The following is a 15912-nucleotide window of genomic DNA, read 5'->3' as shown; positions in this document are numbered from 1 at the left end:
TGATTGCAGTATCTAATTCCCCTTGATGAGGGTTTCCCTGAGTGGGATTGTGCAGTCCCCCCTAGCTGCACCTCTAGTGGTCCTGTTTGAGGCAGATTTGAAGTTAATAAAGCCGCACAGTGGAGGGGGAGCTGTAACATGAATAATTCTATAAACTAGGGAGACATTTTTGTAGACATCTTTTCTGATAAGATTTCCCCAACCAAACAACTTTTGGTTTTAGTGCACACAGAATGGTGATTTATTCCCTTTTTATCTCATAAGCAATATAATGCTGCTTCCTCAAAAAGCAACACAAATACAGTCAATGTTATCTTTTTCCAAGGGTGTCACAAATACTCAACACAAACCAGTCGTTGTTAGGCAGTTTTACTCTTGTGTGCCCACTTATAAAATATGTGATGGATCGGCCATTTGTTATACTATTTAAAGATAAAACACAGAAGCACACATGGTGGCACTAATAACATTAAAATGCTTTTTCTATCATCACATCTATTGACACTAGCACAGGACCCTACTGTTTCTACTGATACACTTGAGCTGAGGCAGGTCATATATACCTGGAAATTTGAGACAAAAAAACAAATCAGTTTGCAGCCACAGTTGATTTGAACATGACATCGTTGCATTATATTCATGTAGTTTCCATTTGAATTGATGTGTACAGTATGTTTGAGGCAGAACAAGATTGGGCCATTAACATGCAAATAGTTTCACAAAATGTGATTTTAATTGTATGTATAGTCGTATCTGTAATAAAATAAAGGCCTTTACATTTATCTCTATTTAATTCCATACTGGAGTTTTTATTAATTAGGTCGATTAAACACAGTTTTTATAATGTCGTGCCACATATTGGAATTATTTTTGGCATAACGCAGCTTGTGGGTCACAGGGTCAGAAATGTTCAATATTAAACGATTTATTACAAAATTAGGTAAATAAGTGTTCAATAACAAGAGTTATGAGGTGTGTTTGATCTGCATCATCAGTGGTGAACATGTGGGTGTGCGCGAAAGCATTATATGGTGTGAGGTGTTGAAGTGTGCACCGACTTAAAGAACTAAAGCGACAAATGTGCAAGTGTCTGTCTGGCTTAGAGAGAGAGTGATAGTGGTAGGTTTTTATGTCCTGGGTGGAGCATTGGGCCCTTTTGCTCCAGATCAGGGGCCATCACACATTTACGATGGCAATAATGCCTTTTACAGTTTTAATAGTTCTTTTTTCTCACAGCTTTCTTTTTACATCTTACATGACCTGTTCACTAATCACCAGGTGTTCTCTGGTCAATATTGTCTGGTCCGATTAGTTAGAGCCTCTGGGGCAGAATTAATGATTGATCATAAACTTTTACTGGGCTAATGGAGAAAACTGCCCTCCATTAATCAGTCCAATTGGTCATCAATATTTCTATTGGTATTCCATGTTCCTTCTTGTTAAGATGAGAAGTGAAGCACTCATGGTAACAGCCAGATTCATCTCTGACATTACAGTTTCTGTACATTATCGAATGGAGTAGTCCATGTAGGGACTTATTGATTCGCTCCTATGGTCATGCCTCAGCTCCGCCACTTGGGTTAATAGCTGCCTTTATTGTCTTAGGGTTTTTTTTTTTCTTTCTTCAAGGACCCTGGAGGTTATTAGAAAGGATGGGAGGGGCAGATAACCGTGATGTCTTTGTGCATGTAGTCTCAATGCAATACTGCTAGGTAGCAACTATAAAATTACTGATTTGTCTGGCTTTGATAACTGTTGGAAAGATTAGAGGTAATTTAAGTACTCAACAAAGAAATAAACATATAACATAGTAAATGTTTAATTAACCTAGATATTTGAATGTGAACATTGTCATACAATTCTACATATTGTACACTGAACTAGAAATTTACAAGGTCACATGTCAATCACTCATTCTCACTGAAACAAATCTCCCCAACGAGAGTCAAAACTTTTATTTCTTGTATTCTCATGTATTTTATGCCATCATTCATCATGGAAGTGTTTTCATAGTCAAACAAACAAACATTTAGTTATCTTTAGAAGATCAATTAATTGTATTTTCTGCATTAAGTTCAAATTCGAGGAAGATGTCAGTAGTCTGTGAAGATGGAGAAATGTGGTTGGAGGCTTGGTGCCATTTTATAGTGAAAAAAAACACAACCTTTTAATTACAGTATAAAACATCAGATTAGTAAGAACTGACGTACAACTGAATGGACAGGATTTCTAATTAACAATCGACATTTGCTTTTGTTGTCACTAATAAAATACAGAACTGGTTAATCCTCAGGGAGTTGTTTTATTTAAAGCAGAGACGTGGGCACACAAACAACAGTTAATTGGCATCTGTGTATATGAACTGAATCCTACTTCCAATACGTCCTCTCTGCATCAGCTACATTTTCTGATGTTTGCTCACAGATTTGGAGTGAGGGCTAAAAATATTCCTGATGGCAAATGCAACTCTTGTATTGTCAGGCCATTTGTATTCTCGGCGGGAGTTGTAAGGTTTTCTAGAATTTGCTGTTAAGCCAGCTTTGACGGCATCAAGCAGTGACAGTTAAATCAACAGTCTTTTCCTTTTTTTCCCCCCAGTCTCCTCGACTGCAGGAAGGCTTTTTGGCATCAGACTCAGATACCCATATTATCTAATTTCTATCATGTCAAACATGATGATTTGTTGTCTGTGTTACTTGACAATCAGTATTTAAATTTCAGAAAAAGGGCTGTGTCATCCCTACTTCCCAACGGGTTTAAATACTACAACACCCAGAATGCATTGGGCTCATTGCCCCTACCAAGACCACTCACAGGCTGTTCACTATTGGATAGCTTGACCACCGCTTTCGGTTGGTGATTGTAAATGTAAATATAAAAGGTCTTTGTATGTTGACTTGTTAGAAAACAAAAAACACAACACAGAAGTGCGTTTTTATGTTAAATTTAAATAGTGTAATTTGCTGCAGCTTAACAACTCCACTTCAGTTTTTATCGGTGCACAATTACCGCAGCGGCACCACCAGCTCACCCCAACTCAAGCTGGCTCTTCTTGCCCTCTCTCCTCTCCTGGTGCTGCTTCACCCTGCGCTGCAGCGACCTCTCGCTTCTCTGCTCATAATTCCTCCGCGCTGTATTTTGGCTCTTATAAGTATTCCCTAATGTTGCTTTCTGCAAATATTCTTCCAACGTGGGTTCTCACCAGTTGCTCTCGGATGTGATATTTTGATTCTGGCGCTGCTCCTCTCTTCAGAGGACTCTGTTGGCAGGAGGCGAAAAAATATGGAAGTACATGTTGTAATTTTGAGTTTTGCTGGTGAATGAGCAGGGAGCTTTCCTTGCTGTTAACACTGAGGGACGTGAAACATTGTTTATTAACAGATAATATCAGTCTGATACACAGCTGGTTGAGAATTGCCAAATATACCCTCTAAATAATAAGATCCTGTTCAGTACATAAAAAACATTATGATGTCATTCATTCCTTTTTCTCTGTGAATAAGGACATAATTAGAAGACTCTATTTCCAGTAGTTTAGATGATAAGGCAGCTGTCGCTACTTTTAGAAGCATCATTTTAGTTTGTCTTTCATTCTAATGACAAAAATTCCACATTTATTGTAGAGCCCGACCGATTAATCGCCCAGCCGATAATATCGGCCGATATTAGCAGATCAAGTAACTATTGGCACCTGCTAATTTTATTGCAGATATGCGCCAATATTACTCGATTTATACCCCAGTCAAATGGCATTTCATTTGAGTATTGTTGAATTACACATGCCCGACATGCACAGTAACTTTCCAGTTCAGTGACCATCTTGTCTTCATTATACATATTTTCCATAATTCTTTGATAACTGAATTTGATAGATCGTCCATATCTATCTATCTTTACAGATCTCAGACAGATATTGGCCGATGTATCACATTTTTTCTCATCCTAACATCGAAATCGGCATCAGCCCCAAAAATCTCATATCGGTCGCGCCCTACTTTCTGTGCCTGAGAGGCCTCAAAAGAAGCCTTTGACCCATTCCACGGCTTATTGAGCCAATTCGGTCAATATCAAATATATCTAACGGCCTCTCAATAACTTTAATAATTCCATCAGTCTATCATTTTCTCTTCATTAAGTGTTGCTTTTTTACTGAGCAGTCGTAATGTTCAATCTTTCCTTTGGATCCTTATTTTTTTTGATTCATAGATGAGCTGTGTAATTTCCACTCATTAAACTTTGAGTCCATTTAAAATTCACTTTGAACAGTTTCACATACAGTTATTTTAATAATTTCTCCAAGACAGTTTGAGTCTGAATAATGATGTCAAATAAATGTGAATCATTGTCAGGCGTTAACGTTTGTGTGTGTGTGTGTGTGTGTCAGTGTGTGTCAGTGTGTGGGTGGGGAGGGGGGGGTTATGAGACCCAGCTGAGTATTTCATCAAGCAATCTATTATCGTCTACACTTTGCTGTAGAATTGAAATGCAGTTTCTCTCATTAGGCTGTTTGAATTGCCAACAAGGCCTGTGCTGATGGCAGCTGATGGGCCTCATTCATCAACACACTCCTTTTGTTGCTTGTTAATGTATGCATCATTACCAAAACATTATTCCGTATTTTATGATCCTGCAGGCACGGGGGACTCATTTTTTTTACTCTAAATTCAGCTAAATATCAAATTGAACTTCAAGCTATTTTGTACCTTGGATGTACATTTCACAAAGGTCACACTCTCTCTTTCATCCTCTTCCCTTTCGGAACAGAGGACCATTTAGCCGGTGGAAATCTATTTGATGGATTTACTATGAATGACACGGTACTTTCATGTAATTCTGAATGAACATGTAATTATCTTTAACGCCGTCCTTCCTCCACTGAAGATGAAAGTGGGTCCATAACTTGATGACACTGCATTAACAAACCCGATGTCCAGTATGAAAGAGTTACATGAATGCACATCATTCTGTACGGATTATGCAAACAAGCTCATCCAATTTAATGTGTCATATGTTTTTAATAGCTTGGTTTTTATGCCGTACTCCCTGTCCCTGTCATTTTTTACTGCTGCACTTCTAATAACTGAGCGAAGGAGTGGGAAATCACTGTTAAATATGAATGACGCGCTTCTTTGACAGAAATATGTAAAATGATGCTCATAAGTATATTTACACGTTTCAGATGATCGCAGCAGTCTTAGATTCTGTTTGCTTTTCAGAGCTTTATCGACTCAGACTGTTCAGAAGTACCGGTACTTAAAATATAAAAGTCATCATGCAGTATAAAGCTTAGCATTTACCACTTTTTTAATATATATGTTGAAGCGTGTTCCAGACATACAGTGTAATTAAGATGCAGTCAGCAGTCTTCTTCTCTTTTCTTCTTAAACATTCAGAAGCCCAATATCACTTACACCTGTAAACAACCCTCCCAGTTCAACCCCTAGACCAGTGGTTCTCAACTGGTAGGTCGGGACCCAAAAGTGGGTCGCCGAGGCTTTTTAGTGGGTCAGGATTCTGTCCCTGAAAACAAAACGTGTCAAAAAGACTCTGAAGCGCTTTTAAAAACTTCTTTGTTTTATTCAGTTTCTTGCCTTTGTCACATGTTTTGTATCGTCTAAGGTCCAAACTGCACAATCTTTAAGTAAATACGCCTGACTGGTTGAAATATATCAGACATTTGGGTCATGATTTTCTCATGGAGGAGTTGGTGGTGGGTCCTTACGCTAGACGAGTTGAGAAGCGCTGCTCTAGACCTCCTGGTTCCCAAAACAATGAGAATAAAAGCTCAAAAATAGAAAACACAAAATACTGAGAAGTGACATGACAACGAAACAAATAAAAACAAATAAAAAAATAGAAAGAATGAGCGTACAGCACAGTAAGACAAACAAAACAGTATCAACTGTGAGAGAGACGATGCCACACTCCCACACATCGCTAGACCAGAGCCACAAGAGGACAGCTTCTCACATGCAGGCAGATGAAGATCCCACGCAGAAGAAGGGTTAGAGCCGACGAACCCAGAGCTGGGTATCCGTGTACCCGGTTTCTAGGGGGCTGACTGCATATCAGGCAGACCGGTACTGAGGGAAGGGGATCAGTGTTAGAAGGCCGAGGCTGTAACGTTACAAACACACCTCTCCAGGTGGGAGTTTTTCAAAAATAATTAAGCAATGGCCTCCAGTGTGAGTGAGTATAAACTGTTTAACTCTGCTGTTTTCATCTTCTGCACGACTGACAGGTCTCATTTATGGACCCATTTTTTTTAAAAAGGAGGAAAAGAGCTCTTGTGTATTTAAATCACTCCTTTCAATATAAAAAATGTAGCAGTTATTAAAGTGTGATACTGAGCTCGTGCTTTGGTTTGACGGGCAAAAAAATAGACATGGTGCAAAATAAGAAGCTGTTAGAAAAACACTGACTAACCTTTGAAGTGAATTGATTGGCTTTAAATTATAAACATAAACACACAAAGCAGAGAAACTCCCACCACCACCATCAATGGAAATGATTTGTGTGTCTTAAGACTCAGAAAAATATATATGAAAAATAAATCTAAAGTAAGTAACACATTTTCATGCTGTCTTTGAAAATACCGTGATGAGAATACTGGGTTCACTGTATGTGAAAATATGGATATAGAAGAAGGAGGATTATAATAATTGATTTTTGCAGACAGCGTTCACACCAGAATGTTTGTTGTTGTGACTCACAAGTCGGCTGGAATGAAAATTAAATCAGCTTTTGTTAATAACCAAGTTGAAGGTCAAACATACTTCATGTGACCACTGCTGTTTAGGGCAATAAAACAACACCTACCTTCAGTCAGTGAACTTAACAAAGATAAAGCTGAATCACCTTTTCTTTTTTTTGAGTCCCGCGTCTTGATGCAAGCTGCAATAAAACTTTAAATTCCCCTCTAAAGAACCAGAAAATAGCTTATAGTAACCAAAGACTCCAGGAATAAAGTCGCCGTCTAAAGAAATAAAGAGAGAGAATAAGAGCATTACAAAGAGCATTTTTTATACTTGATAGGGTTGATAAGTTTTGTCTGCACCATTGCACACAACACTCACTCACCACCACCCTCACACTCGCTCTTCCATCCATCGAGACTTGTGCATTTTGTACTTTAAAATGTGCTGTGAAATAGTTGAGGGCAAGAACCGGCTGTAATTGAGTTCTCAGTCCCCAACGTTTCTCTTCACTCGTTTACCTTCTTTAATCTCCTCTCTTCCATCTGATCACACTCTCCCTGGTGGGCAGTTCCACCTCCATCACTCTGACACTGTGAGATTACACTGTTTGAGTCTTCAAGAGCGGACGGGCCGCGTTCATTTATAACCATAAAGAACCTGTATTTAACTAACTTATAGTGGAGGCACACTCATTGTGTTCAATCAGTCAATAAATCCCACTTTATTTATACCTCAAAGATCACTGAGAAGCAGACCTCATTAACAAGGATATTGAGTCAAGTAAAAAGCAATTAACAGAGTGTTACAGGAACAGGAAGACAGGGAAAAGGGGAATTAATTACATAGAATTGACACACAGTTGAGACAATTAAAAATAATTAAAAACGTGTGTAAGAAAACTCATGAAGTTAAAAAAAAAAACAAAGAATTAATTACAATTAGAAATTTGAAATTAGATCTGTAAAATGTCCAAAAGGTAAAATTACAGGATTTAGAGAGGTGCATGTTTTTCCAGAAATAAGGCCCATAATAATAAAAAAAGCAGACTTTCAAAAGCTGTGGTCTTTCCAAGACTACCATTAAATAGAAATGTAAAAATGTTTTGTTTGGATGTTTTTCTGTATTTGCAGACATATATATATATATATATATATAGATATATAAGTTATTTTTTGGGCCTATTTGCCTTTTTTTAGATAGGAAAGCTGACGAGAGACAGGAAATGTTGGGAGGAAAGATGGGGGGGGGGTGACATTCAGCAAAGGGCAGAGGTCGGATTCAAAACCCACGGCTGCTGCGACGAGGAACACAGCCTCTGAACATGGGGCGCGCGACATAACCGCTGGACTATCAGCGCTCCCAAAATATAATTTTTTTTAATGTCGATAATCTCTTCTGCTCTAGCAGTTCTATTTAATGTATTTAATTCAGTAATGCAGCGCTGACGCTCCGAATGCACCAGTAAAATCGTTAAAAGTGTGATGCCTAGTTTCCTAAAAGTTTCCTGTATACTTTTCTTTTGTCCCTTCTAGGTGCGGATTGAGACCGCTACGACCCTGAAGCTCAATATCCTACATATGGTTTCATATATGTACCAAGAATGTAGCTCTCACTGCATCCAATTCTACACAGGCATTATGATTAGTTTTACTTACGCCAAGGCAATTGCATAATGAATTGTTGTGTGCTAATGGACTGATTGCAAACCATCCTTAACCTGTGACCACCTGTTGATGACTTTGAGTTCCGGACAGAGCAGTTTCTCCCAGTGAGTATAACTAATTTGATAATAATGACTCTATCCATTAATAAGTGATTTTTTTTCTATTCCTAATTGCTCTCCTTTTTCTATAGTATCTGGAGTCCATCTTCGGGCTGCTCTTCCAGTTGTTGCAGCAGGTGACGCAGTGCGACACTAAAATGCAGGTGCTCCATGTCATCTCCTGTGTCATCGAGAGAGTAAACATCCAGGTGAGATACGAGATAGGGTGGGGAAAAAATGAATGTAGATCACTTTATATATACTGCTATCGAATCTCCTGGGTCCTAACGTAACGCTGTATCTCGAGTCGAGTCACGTTTAAATCAAATCACTGGTGCACAAACATACATCGATTGGCACATTTTTTTTAATAAAATTGAACTGCCAGCCAACAAGCACATCAGCATTGTGAATCAAATTACACCAAAACGCAGCACCTTCGACTGTCTACAGGTTGAAAAAGCTGTCGTCTCGAGCTGCTGCCGCTGATGAAATCCAGATTGGAATCTGCATGAGTGGAAAATTTAGTTTTTGTAAGAAACTTGAATAAATACATTTTGGAGGAGACCTTTTTGTGTTTGTTTATATATGCAATATGCATTATAAAATAGATATACCGTTTGAAAATGTATTGCCGTCTCATCTTTCAACCAAATAGCATAAAGAAACCGATAGGGGTGTCAATATAGACTTAATGAGTCTTAACCATGGTGTCGGTATCCCCATCCCTAAACTTAACCAGTATCAGTTTACTCTGCTCAGTACGATTGAGTCCAACTGGAATGTCTTTGCAGGAGCCCATGTGTGATAAATCTTTGGGAGATATTGTCCTGCCAGTTCAGAAAATTGTACTAAACTAGAATCACCTCTCCTTGGCCTCTGCAGGGGAAATGTGAAGTTTTCAAAACATTTATTTTTTACACAGATACAAAACATGTGTCACCCTGTACTAGCCCCAGAACACTTAAAATAAAACACCCTAGAGATTGCTAGAAATGCATGCTTTTTCACAGTTCACACCCTTGGACACAAAAGCAGAAACTCTCAGTCCAAGACTCTTAGTAAATCACACGGCCCAAAGCTGCCCATGTTCTGATGTCTGCTCTCATTTACCACGATGATGAAAGTCTCCCTCTGCCTCTGCAGCTCTTTTGTCGCCATATGGATTTTATTTTTTTTCTGAGCATCCAATAAGTCGTTCTAATCCACTTAACTGTCAACCCTTTAAAAATTGACCTTCTTCTCGACCCCATAGGCTCTTTACAGATCTGTTTTAAGCACTTTCTTTTAAACGATCCCGTGACTTAAATCTGTCACAGAAAAGGCTTTCATCCTCACAATCTGTCATTCTGGTTAAGTCCTTCCTCCTTCACTCACCCTGGCTAAACTTTTAGAGTCAGTGGAAGTCCTATTAATATTCTTACCCATCACACAAGGGATTTTTGAACCCACAAAGAGTGGCAGCAGCTGAGAGAACTCCTCAATGAGGCCCTGAGTGCAGCTTGAGTTGAAACGAACGTGATGACAGATGATGAGATTTAGCTCGTTTTTCTGCTTGCGCTCTCTCAAATGTCACTCGAGGCTGGTTTGTGGATCTGTATTTCACTCCTATTTTTCTCGTCAAGGCTTTTTATCTTGTTCCTTTTGCACCTTACCATCTCTTTGATGAAGATGTAATCGTGCGAAAAATCCCAGCGTGGGGTCTGCAGCCTAGCCACACAGCCTCTATAGGGAAAACATGGTGGAGGACAAGACGGCACAAAAAACTTTGAGAAAGCCGTTATTCAATGCCATTTTTGGATGTTTTAGCATTGTCTGGCTGCACAACAACTGTACCTGAATTACAAAGTGTGCCATCACAATTTTCAATTTCACACAGGGATGGAAGTGATTGCATCCGATTGATATCAAAACAAATTAATTTAGTCTTAATGTGTTCCTAACGACTATTTAGGACGTGTAAGCGTTCAGTCTCCCACAAACATAGTTAAAAAGGTCAATTTAAGAAGTTAAGATAACGTTTAATTTGAGAATAGTCAATAATTCAACCTCATGTTATGACTGTATAATAGATAATTTTAAGAGGCATGAAGCTTGTTTTTTTAATTTATTGTATAGTTTCCTTATCTTCACTGTTTTTACAACTCTAAGAAAAATATCAGAAACTCTGAGTAGATGGTCGTGGCAACCGCAGTCAGTTCAGGTTGTAAGACTTAGTCTGCAACTTAATGATCAATTGACAGTGTTCATACTTACCCACTGTGTTAGCGGGACGACACAGTATGATATAACAGGCGGATGTTTGAGGCTATTATATCTTCAAAATTACAAACTGAAGAATAAGAACATCATTACGCGAGCTGACAAAGGAGCTGAGCTCGTGTCTGTTGCTTCTGTAGCTGCATGCCAGCTACCATCACTCCCGTCATGTGTCAGCCAAATTGACTTCCTTTAGCACCCTTACGGATTGTAGAGTTGACACCTGAATGGGTAACCTTGGTGGAATTTTGATTTTCACTGTCTCACACGGGAAGAACGTGTCTGTATTTTTAATCACCTGTCTGGCTATTTTCTTTCAAAGGTATCTCACTGAAAGGTGAATCACAATGTTCTTATCCTGCTTTAGATCCGTCCGTATGTCGGCTGTCTGGTTCAGTACCTGCCGCTGCTCTGGAAGCAGTCTGAAGAACACAACATGCTTCGCTGTGCCATACTCACTACACTCATCCACCTGGTACAGGTAAGGAGCAGCACTAAAGTGTAATCTTTGTGTCAGAACAGTTTAAATGTATTTATTTTGCTTGTCTTTTTTCCAACAGGTAAAAATACATCATGTTGATCAGGGTTTTTAATAACTCCTCAAATTCATGAATGTATCAAGCTGTAGTGATGTAGTAGTGAGGAGAAGATGTTTGGTCATGGCCACACCAACACATGTACAATATGTGGTTTAAATAATCAATCAATCATTATTTGTATAGTGCCAATTCATAACAAGTGTTATCTCGAGACGCTTTACAAAAGAGCATATGGGATAATATGCAGGCAGGGTTTCTACTTTGAAATCATCGTGTTCCTGGAGCCCGATGATGGAGGCTATGTGTCGGGCGGTGGTTGAGGGACGACACAGTACAATGGTGGAGGCTGGGCGTCAGGGAAGTCGGGTGGTAGTAGTGCCAGATCACCTGGCTGAAGGTTGGGGGAGCTCCGTCTACTTGAGAGCCTGGCTTCTGTTGCCGGGACAAGTCCTCCTGGGCTTCTGGACTTAATGAAACAATCAAATGTTGAATCACAATTAACTTAAGTTAACACCAGTTGCTTGGACAGAAATGCAAATTCAATTTAAATTAGTGATCGTAAGAATAAGGCAGATTAATCTTTTTAAAAGTTTTTTTCTAATCATCTGAGAAGGACGCTTCCTTCGACTAGACTTCACAACAGCCCCGTTGAGCAGCTTGATCCAAGACGTCTGTCTGTCGGATAGAAATGTGTCGTCTGAATCAAACACCACAGAGCAAATCTGGCTTCCTCTCATTTGTTTTGCTCTGTTTCTTATCTCCAATGATCACAGAAAACAAGCCCATTAACAAACTGTTAAGAGTGAGAATGAGTAAAACAGAAGAAACTGAAAAAGGGGTACTAAGGTTAGATTTAACGTATGGTTCTGTTAGTGAGATAGCTCCTTACATTTAAAGTTTTGTTTGTCCATAACTGTGATCAGAACTGCTGGGACTTGCTGTGCTTACGCTTTACAGATGGAGTCACTCTGCAAAGGCCTATCTACCTTATCTGATTGATGTAAATAGGCCGACTCTGTTTTGAAAACAGCCATAAAATGAAACTCCCTTAACACCTCTTACACCTTCAGGCGTGTCATTTGCAGTGGAACATTGGCCCTTTGAGTACAAGAGGCCAATATTTATGACAGCTTCTCTATATTAAAAGCTGTCACCCACCACTGATCTCTTCCCCCATTTTAACATCGTGATTTAAAAGTCGCTGTCCGTTTTTTGCGAGTATGGGGACAGATGATTAAGAGCAGTGGTGCATTGAACTTTTTCTGGAAGTCTATCAATCTCCTCTCCGCTCGTATGGTCTGAGATAAACACCCATTCATCTAAAGCACGTTAACAACAGGTTTTCTTTTTTTCAAGCCCCCTCCGTCTGCATTTTGTTTTCCCTAATTTGGTGACGTGTGTTCTCACAGGGCCTGGGGGCAGAGAGTAAGAACCTGTACCCTTTCCTTCTTCCTGTCATCCAGCTGAGTACTGATGTATCCCAGCCGCCGCACGTGTATTTGCTGGAGGATGGACTGGAGCTTTGGTAAGCACACACACAATGTTTCACGTCGTCATGCATACACACAACATACTTATTTGTTATTTAAAAAAAAAACTCTCAGAGGCAGACGTTCGTGAAGCATCTCATTTCCTGTCTTGCATTTCAGATCACTCGCATACTATGACTCCAGCTTTCTTTATCCTCCCGTCTTCTAGCCTTTTCTCTGTTGTTGATTGTGTCCTTTTTAAAGTTACATTAGTAGTCAGCCGTATCTACCGACTAACACTGAGCCCTTATTTTGGAAGCAAATGCAAACACTTAGCAGTTAAGTGGAGGAGAATGGACGCAGTGTGACACACCGCCACTATGTGGCCAGTGATGCTAATTATAATTTATCTCTCACAAAGTTTCCTTTTATGTTGTTGTTTTGGCACATGCCATTTTTAAAGCTAATTTCCCAAGCATCTGTTGTGAAACCCTCGCTCGCTACACTCACTTTATCAAACGCATTACATCGGCAAAAGGTTTGATTTGAGGAGAATTTGCTGGGTAACCTTTTGTACCTCTCCCGTCATCTCTTTGCTTATTGACTCTAATCTCCATCGCTGTGTTTTTTTTTCCTGGCCTGAGAGAGCTGTGGTTTCAGCAGGCTCTGTGTGTGCGTGCGTGCGTGCGTGCGTGCGTGCATGCTTGTAGAGCAAAACAACAGTCTCATGTCTCCGTCCTTTCTGTTCCTCCTGTCTGATAAACAGCCGTGCCCTAAATGTTTGCTTCTTTACAAAGTCAATTACTCTTTCTCTTGCTGTTTATCTTCTTTTTATCAGCTCTCTTCCTCTCTCCATATCCATCTCCGTCCGTCTTGCTTATTTCTAGAAGGTCAGGAGTGTTCATCAAATTAGTCTCGAATGTCCCATCTCCTTGAGTTTTTCCACCAACCTGTGTCTGGGTTATTAGCTCTTTTTGTTTTTCAACAAGCCCTGAATGAAGCATCAAAGCTTTTCTAGGCTACAGACAAACACTTCAACATATTTTATGAAACACATTACTTTGACACTACACTGTCATTTGTGCAGAAATCCTAGACTGTAGAAAAAAAGATTAGAATCGACATAGCTACTGTGACTTCACACCGTTGTTTGTGGAATGTAGTTTTTGGAATGAAGTCCCACGCTGCTTGTTCTTTTGGCTCATGAAGTGGGCATATTGACTGGTGGAGCTGGAAGTAACAAGTGGATGAAAAATGCTCAGTTTACAGAGGTATACAGTTAAGGAATAGCATTTTTCACATTTTGTCATCTATTTTGACCACGTTGAATCCCCTCACCCCCTTTTTTTCTTTTAATACAGTTTATGCCCAAAGCTAATTTCATTAACTGGCTTATTATCTATGAAACCAAAGAGTTTCCCAGTGTTTTCCAGCTGGGCTAAAAAAGCTAACAAAGCTCGAAGAACATAGCACTTCTTTCAGACCTTAAAATAAACTATATATAAATAGTATATCTTTCTTCTAATGGTCTTGTTTGCTTTTCTTGGTCATACAGTCGCATAAATATCAATTATATTCTGTTGACAACCTGCTTAAAACTTCTCACAGGAGGGGCGCGCGCCACCAGCTCCCCATGTATGGAGGCTGTAGTCTTCCAAGCGGGCGGCCTGGGTTCGAATCCAGCCTGTGGCTCCTTTCCCGCATGTCATTCCCCACTCTCTCTCTCCCTAATATTGGGTTGTGTCGGTTGTGTAAACCGCACAAAAAGCACAACAGAAAACATATACATATACAAACATAAATGTAACGGGGCAACCTCTCGCTAAATCCTTTTTTCCAGTCTTTTCTGCCCGGCAGAGGTCAGAACCCATCTATAGGTATTCAGTCCATTCTGCCCAGCGTTGTTCAATGGTCCGTGCTTTAGTCCTTAGATAATGAATCAGTCTCTCTATGTAATACATTTCCTCTACTTTGTCCAACAATGTGCTGAGAGAGTCTGTGTGTGTGAGCCAGCCTCAAATGGTGATTCAAAGAACTGTAGGCTTTGGCACTTTTTGGCTTCCTTTTTTTTAAGTCCCAGAGTTTGCTTCTTTCAGAGACGGGGAGAAAAGTCTGGTGAATTCATGTCATTAACTTATTTGAACTTTTTTCCCCACTAGTCAGTCAATGTCTGGCTTATTTTTAATTTGCAATGAACGTCTGAGTTATTCTGTATTTTGTTTGTTAAACGTTTAAAATGTAGATATTTGTCGCCAGTTTACTTTAAGATAAATGAATCCATATTCAGATTTATGCCACAGCTAATCTTATAGGATGCTCTTTGCTCTGAGAAAACCACTCACACTTGTTTTCCCCTTCCACCTCCTCCTTCCTGTTTGTTTTTTTACTCCCACTTCCCCATGTATTATTTTTCTACCTTTGCATTACTCATGTGCTCTTTTCTTCTTCCTGTCTGTTATTTCTTTCCACCCCATTTTTCTTTTGCCTCCTCTAATATATGTCCTCCGTTCTCCAAACCCCTCACATTTTCTGTGTGATGCTCTCCTCTGCGACCCCTCTCTCTTCTTCCATCTCTTTAACTTTTCTCTTCTGCCTGCTCTCCTTCCCTCCTTCCTCCTTCCCTCCCTCTTGTCATGCAGGTTGGTGACTTTAGAGAACAGCCCAGCCATCACCCCGGAGCTGCTTAGAATTTTCCAGAACATGTCAGCTTTGTTAGGTAAGCTCACATCAGATTCTTTTGTTTGCTTATCTATCCAGCTGTGTGTGTGTGTGTGTGTGTGTGTGTGTGTGTGTGTGTGTGTGTGTGTGTGTGTGTGTGTGTGTGTGTGTGTGTGTGTGTGTGTGTGTGTGTGTGTGTGTGTGTGTGTGTGTGTGTGTGTGTGTGTGTGTGTGTGTGTGTGTGTGTGTGTGTGTGTGTGTGTGTGTGTGTGTGTGTGTGTGTGTGTGTGTGTGTGTGTGTGTGTGTGTGTGTGTGTGTGTGTGTGTGTGTGTGTGTGTGTGGATTTGTTTTCTCTCCCCTCTGCTCCCATCATGGTGTTTGCATTACCATATAAATTGAATTAATGGTAAGGGGAATGATATTGCTGTAACATCAAAAACAACACTACTATGATGCATTGTGGATGGTACTATGCCTCAGGTTAAACTATGGGTTCTCTGTTTGTGATAGGAACGTGAGTTTGGGT

General features: G+C 39.8%; 1 protein-coding gene across 1 annotated transcript in view; it reads left to right on the top strand.

Moving 5' to 3' along the window:
* The window catches only part of ipo11 (importin 11), a 135895-nt gene that overhangs the window by 60633 nt on the left and 59350 nt on the right, over positions 1-15912 (top strand). Inside the window, exons 16-21 of the mRNA XM_061038771.1 lie at positions 8231-8264; positions 8426-8466; positions 8553-8669; positions 11087-11200; positions 12668-12783; positions 15367-15443. Coding sequence (XP_060894754.1) covers positions 8231-8264; positions 8426-8466; positions 8553-8669; positions 11087-11200; positions 12668-12783; positions 15367-15443 — 499 coding nt within the window. The remainder of the gene's footprint in view (positions 1-8230; positions 8265-8425; positions 8467-8552; positions 8670-11086; positions 11201-12667; positions 12784-15366; positions 15444-15912) is intronic.

Source organism: Labrus mixtus, chromosome 5 (genome assembly GCF_963584025.1).
Source record: "Labrus mixtus chromosome 5, fLabMix1.1, whole genome shotgun sequence".
Lineage (NCBI taxonomy): Eukaryota > Metazoa > Chordata > Actinopteri > Labriformes > Labridae > Labrus > Labrus mixtus.
This window is presented reverse-complemented; position numbering and strand designations above follow the sequence as displayed.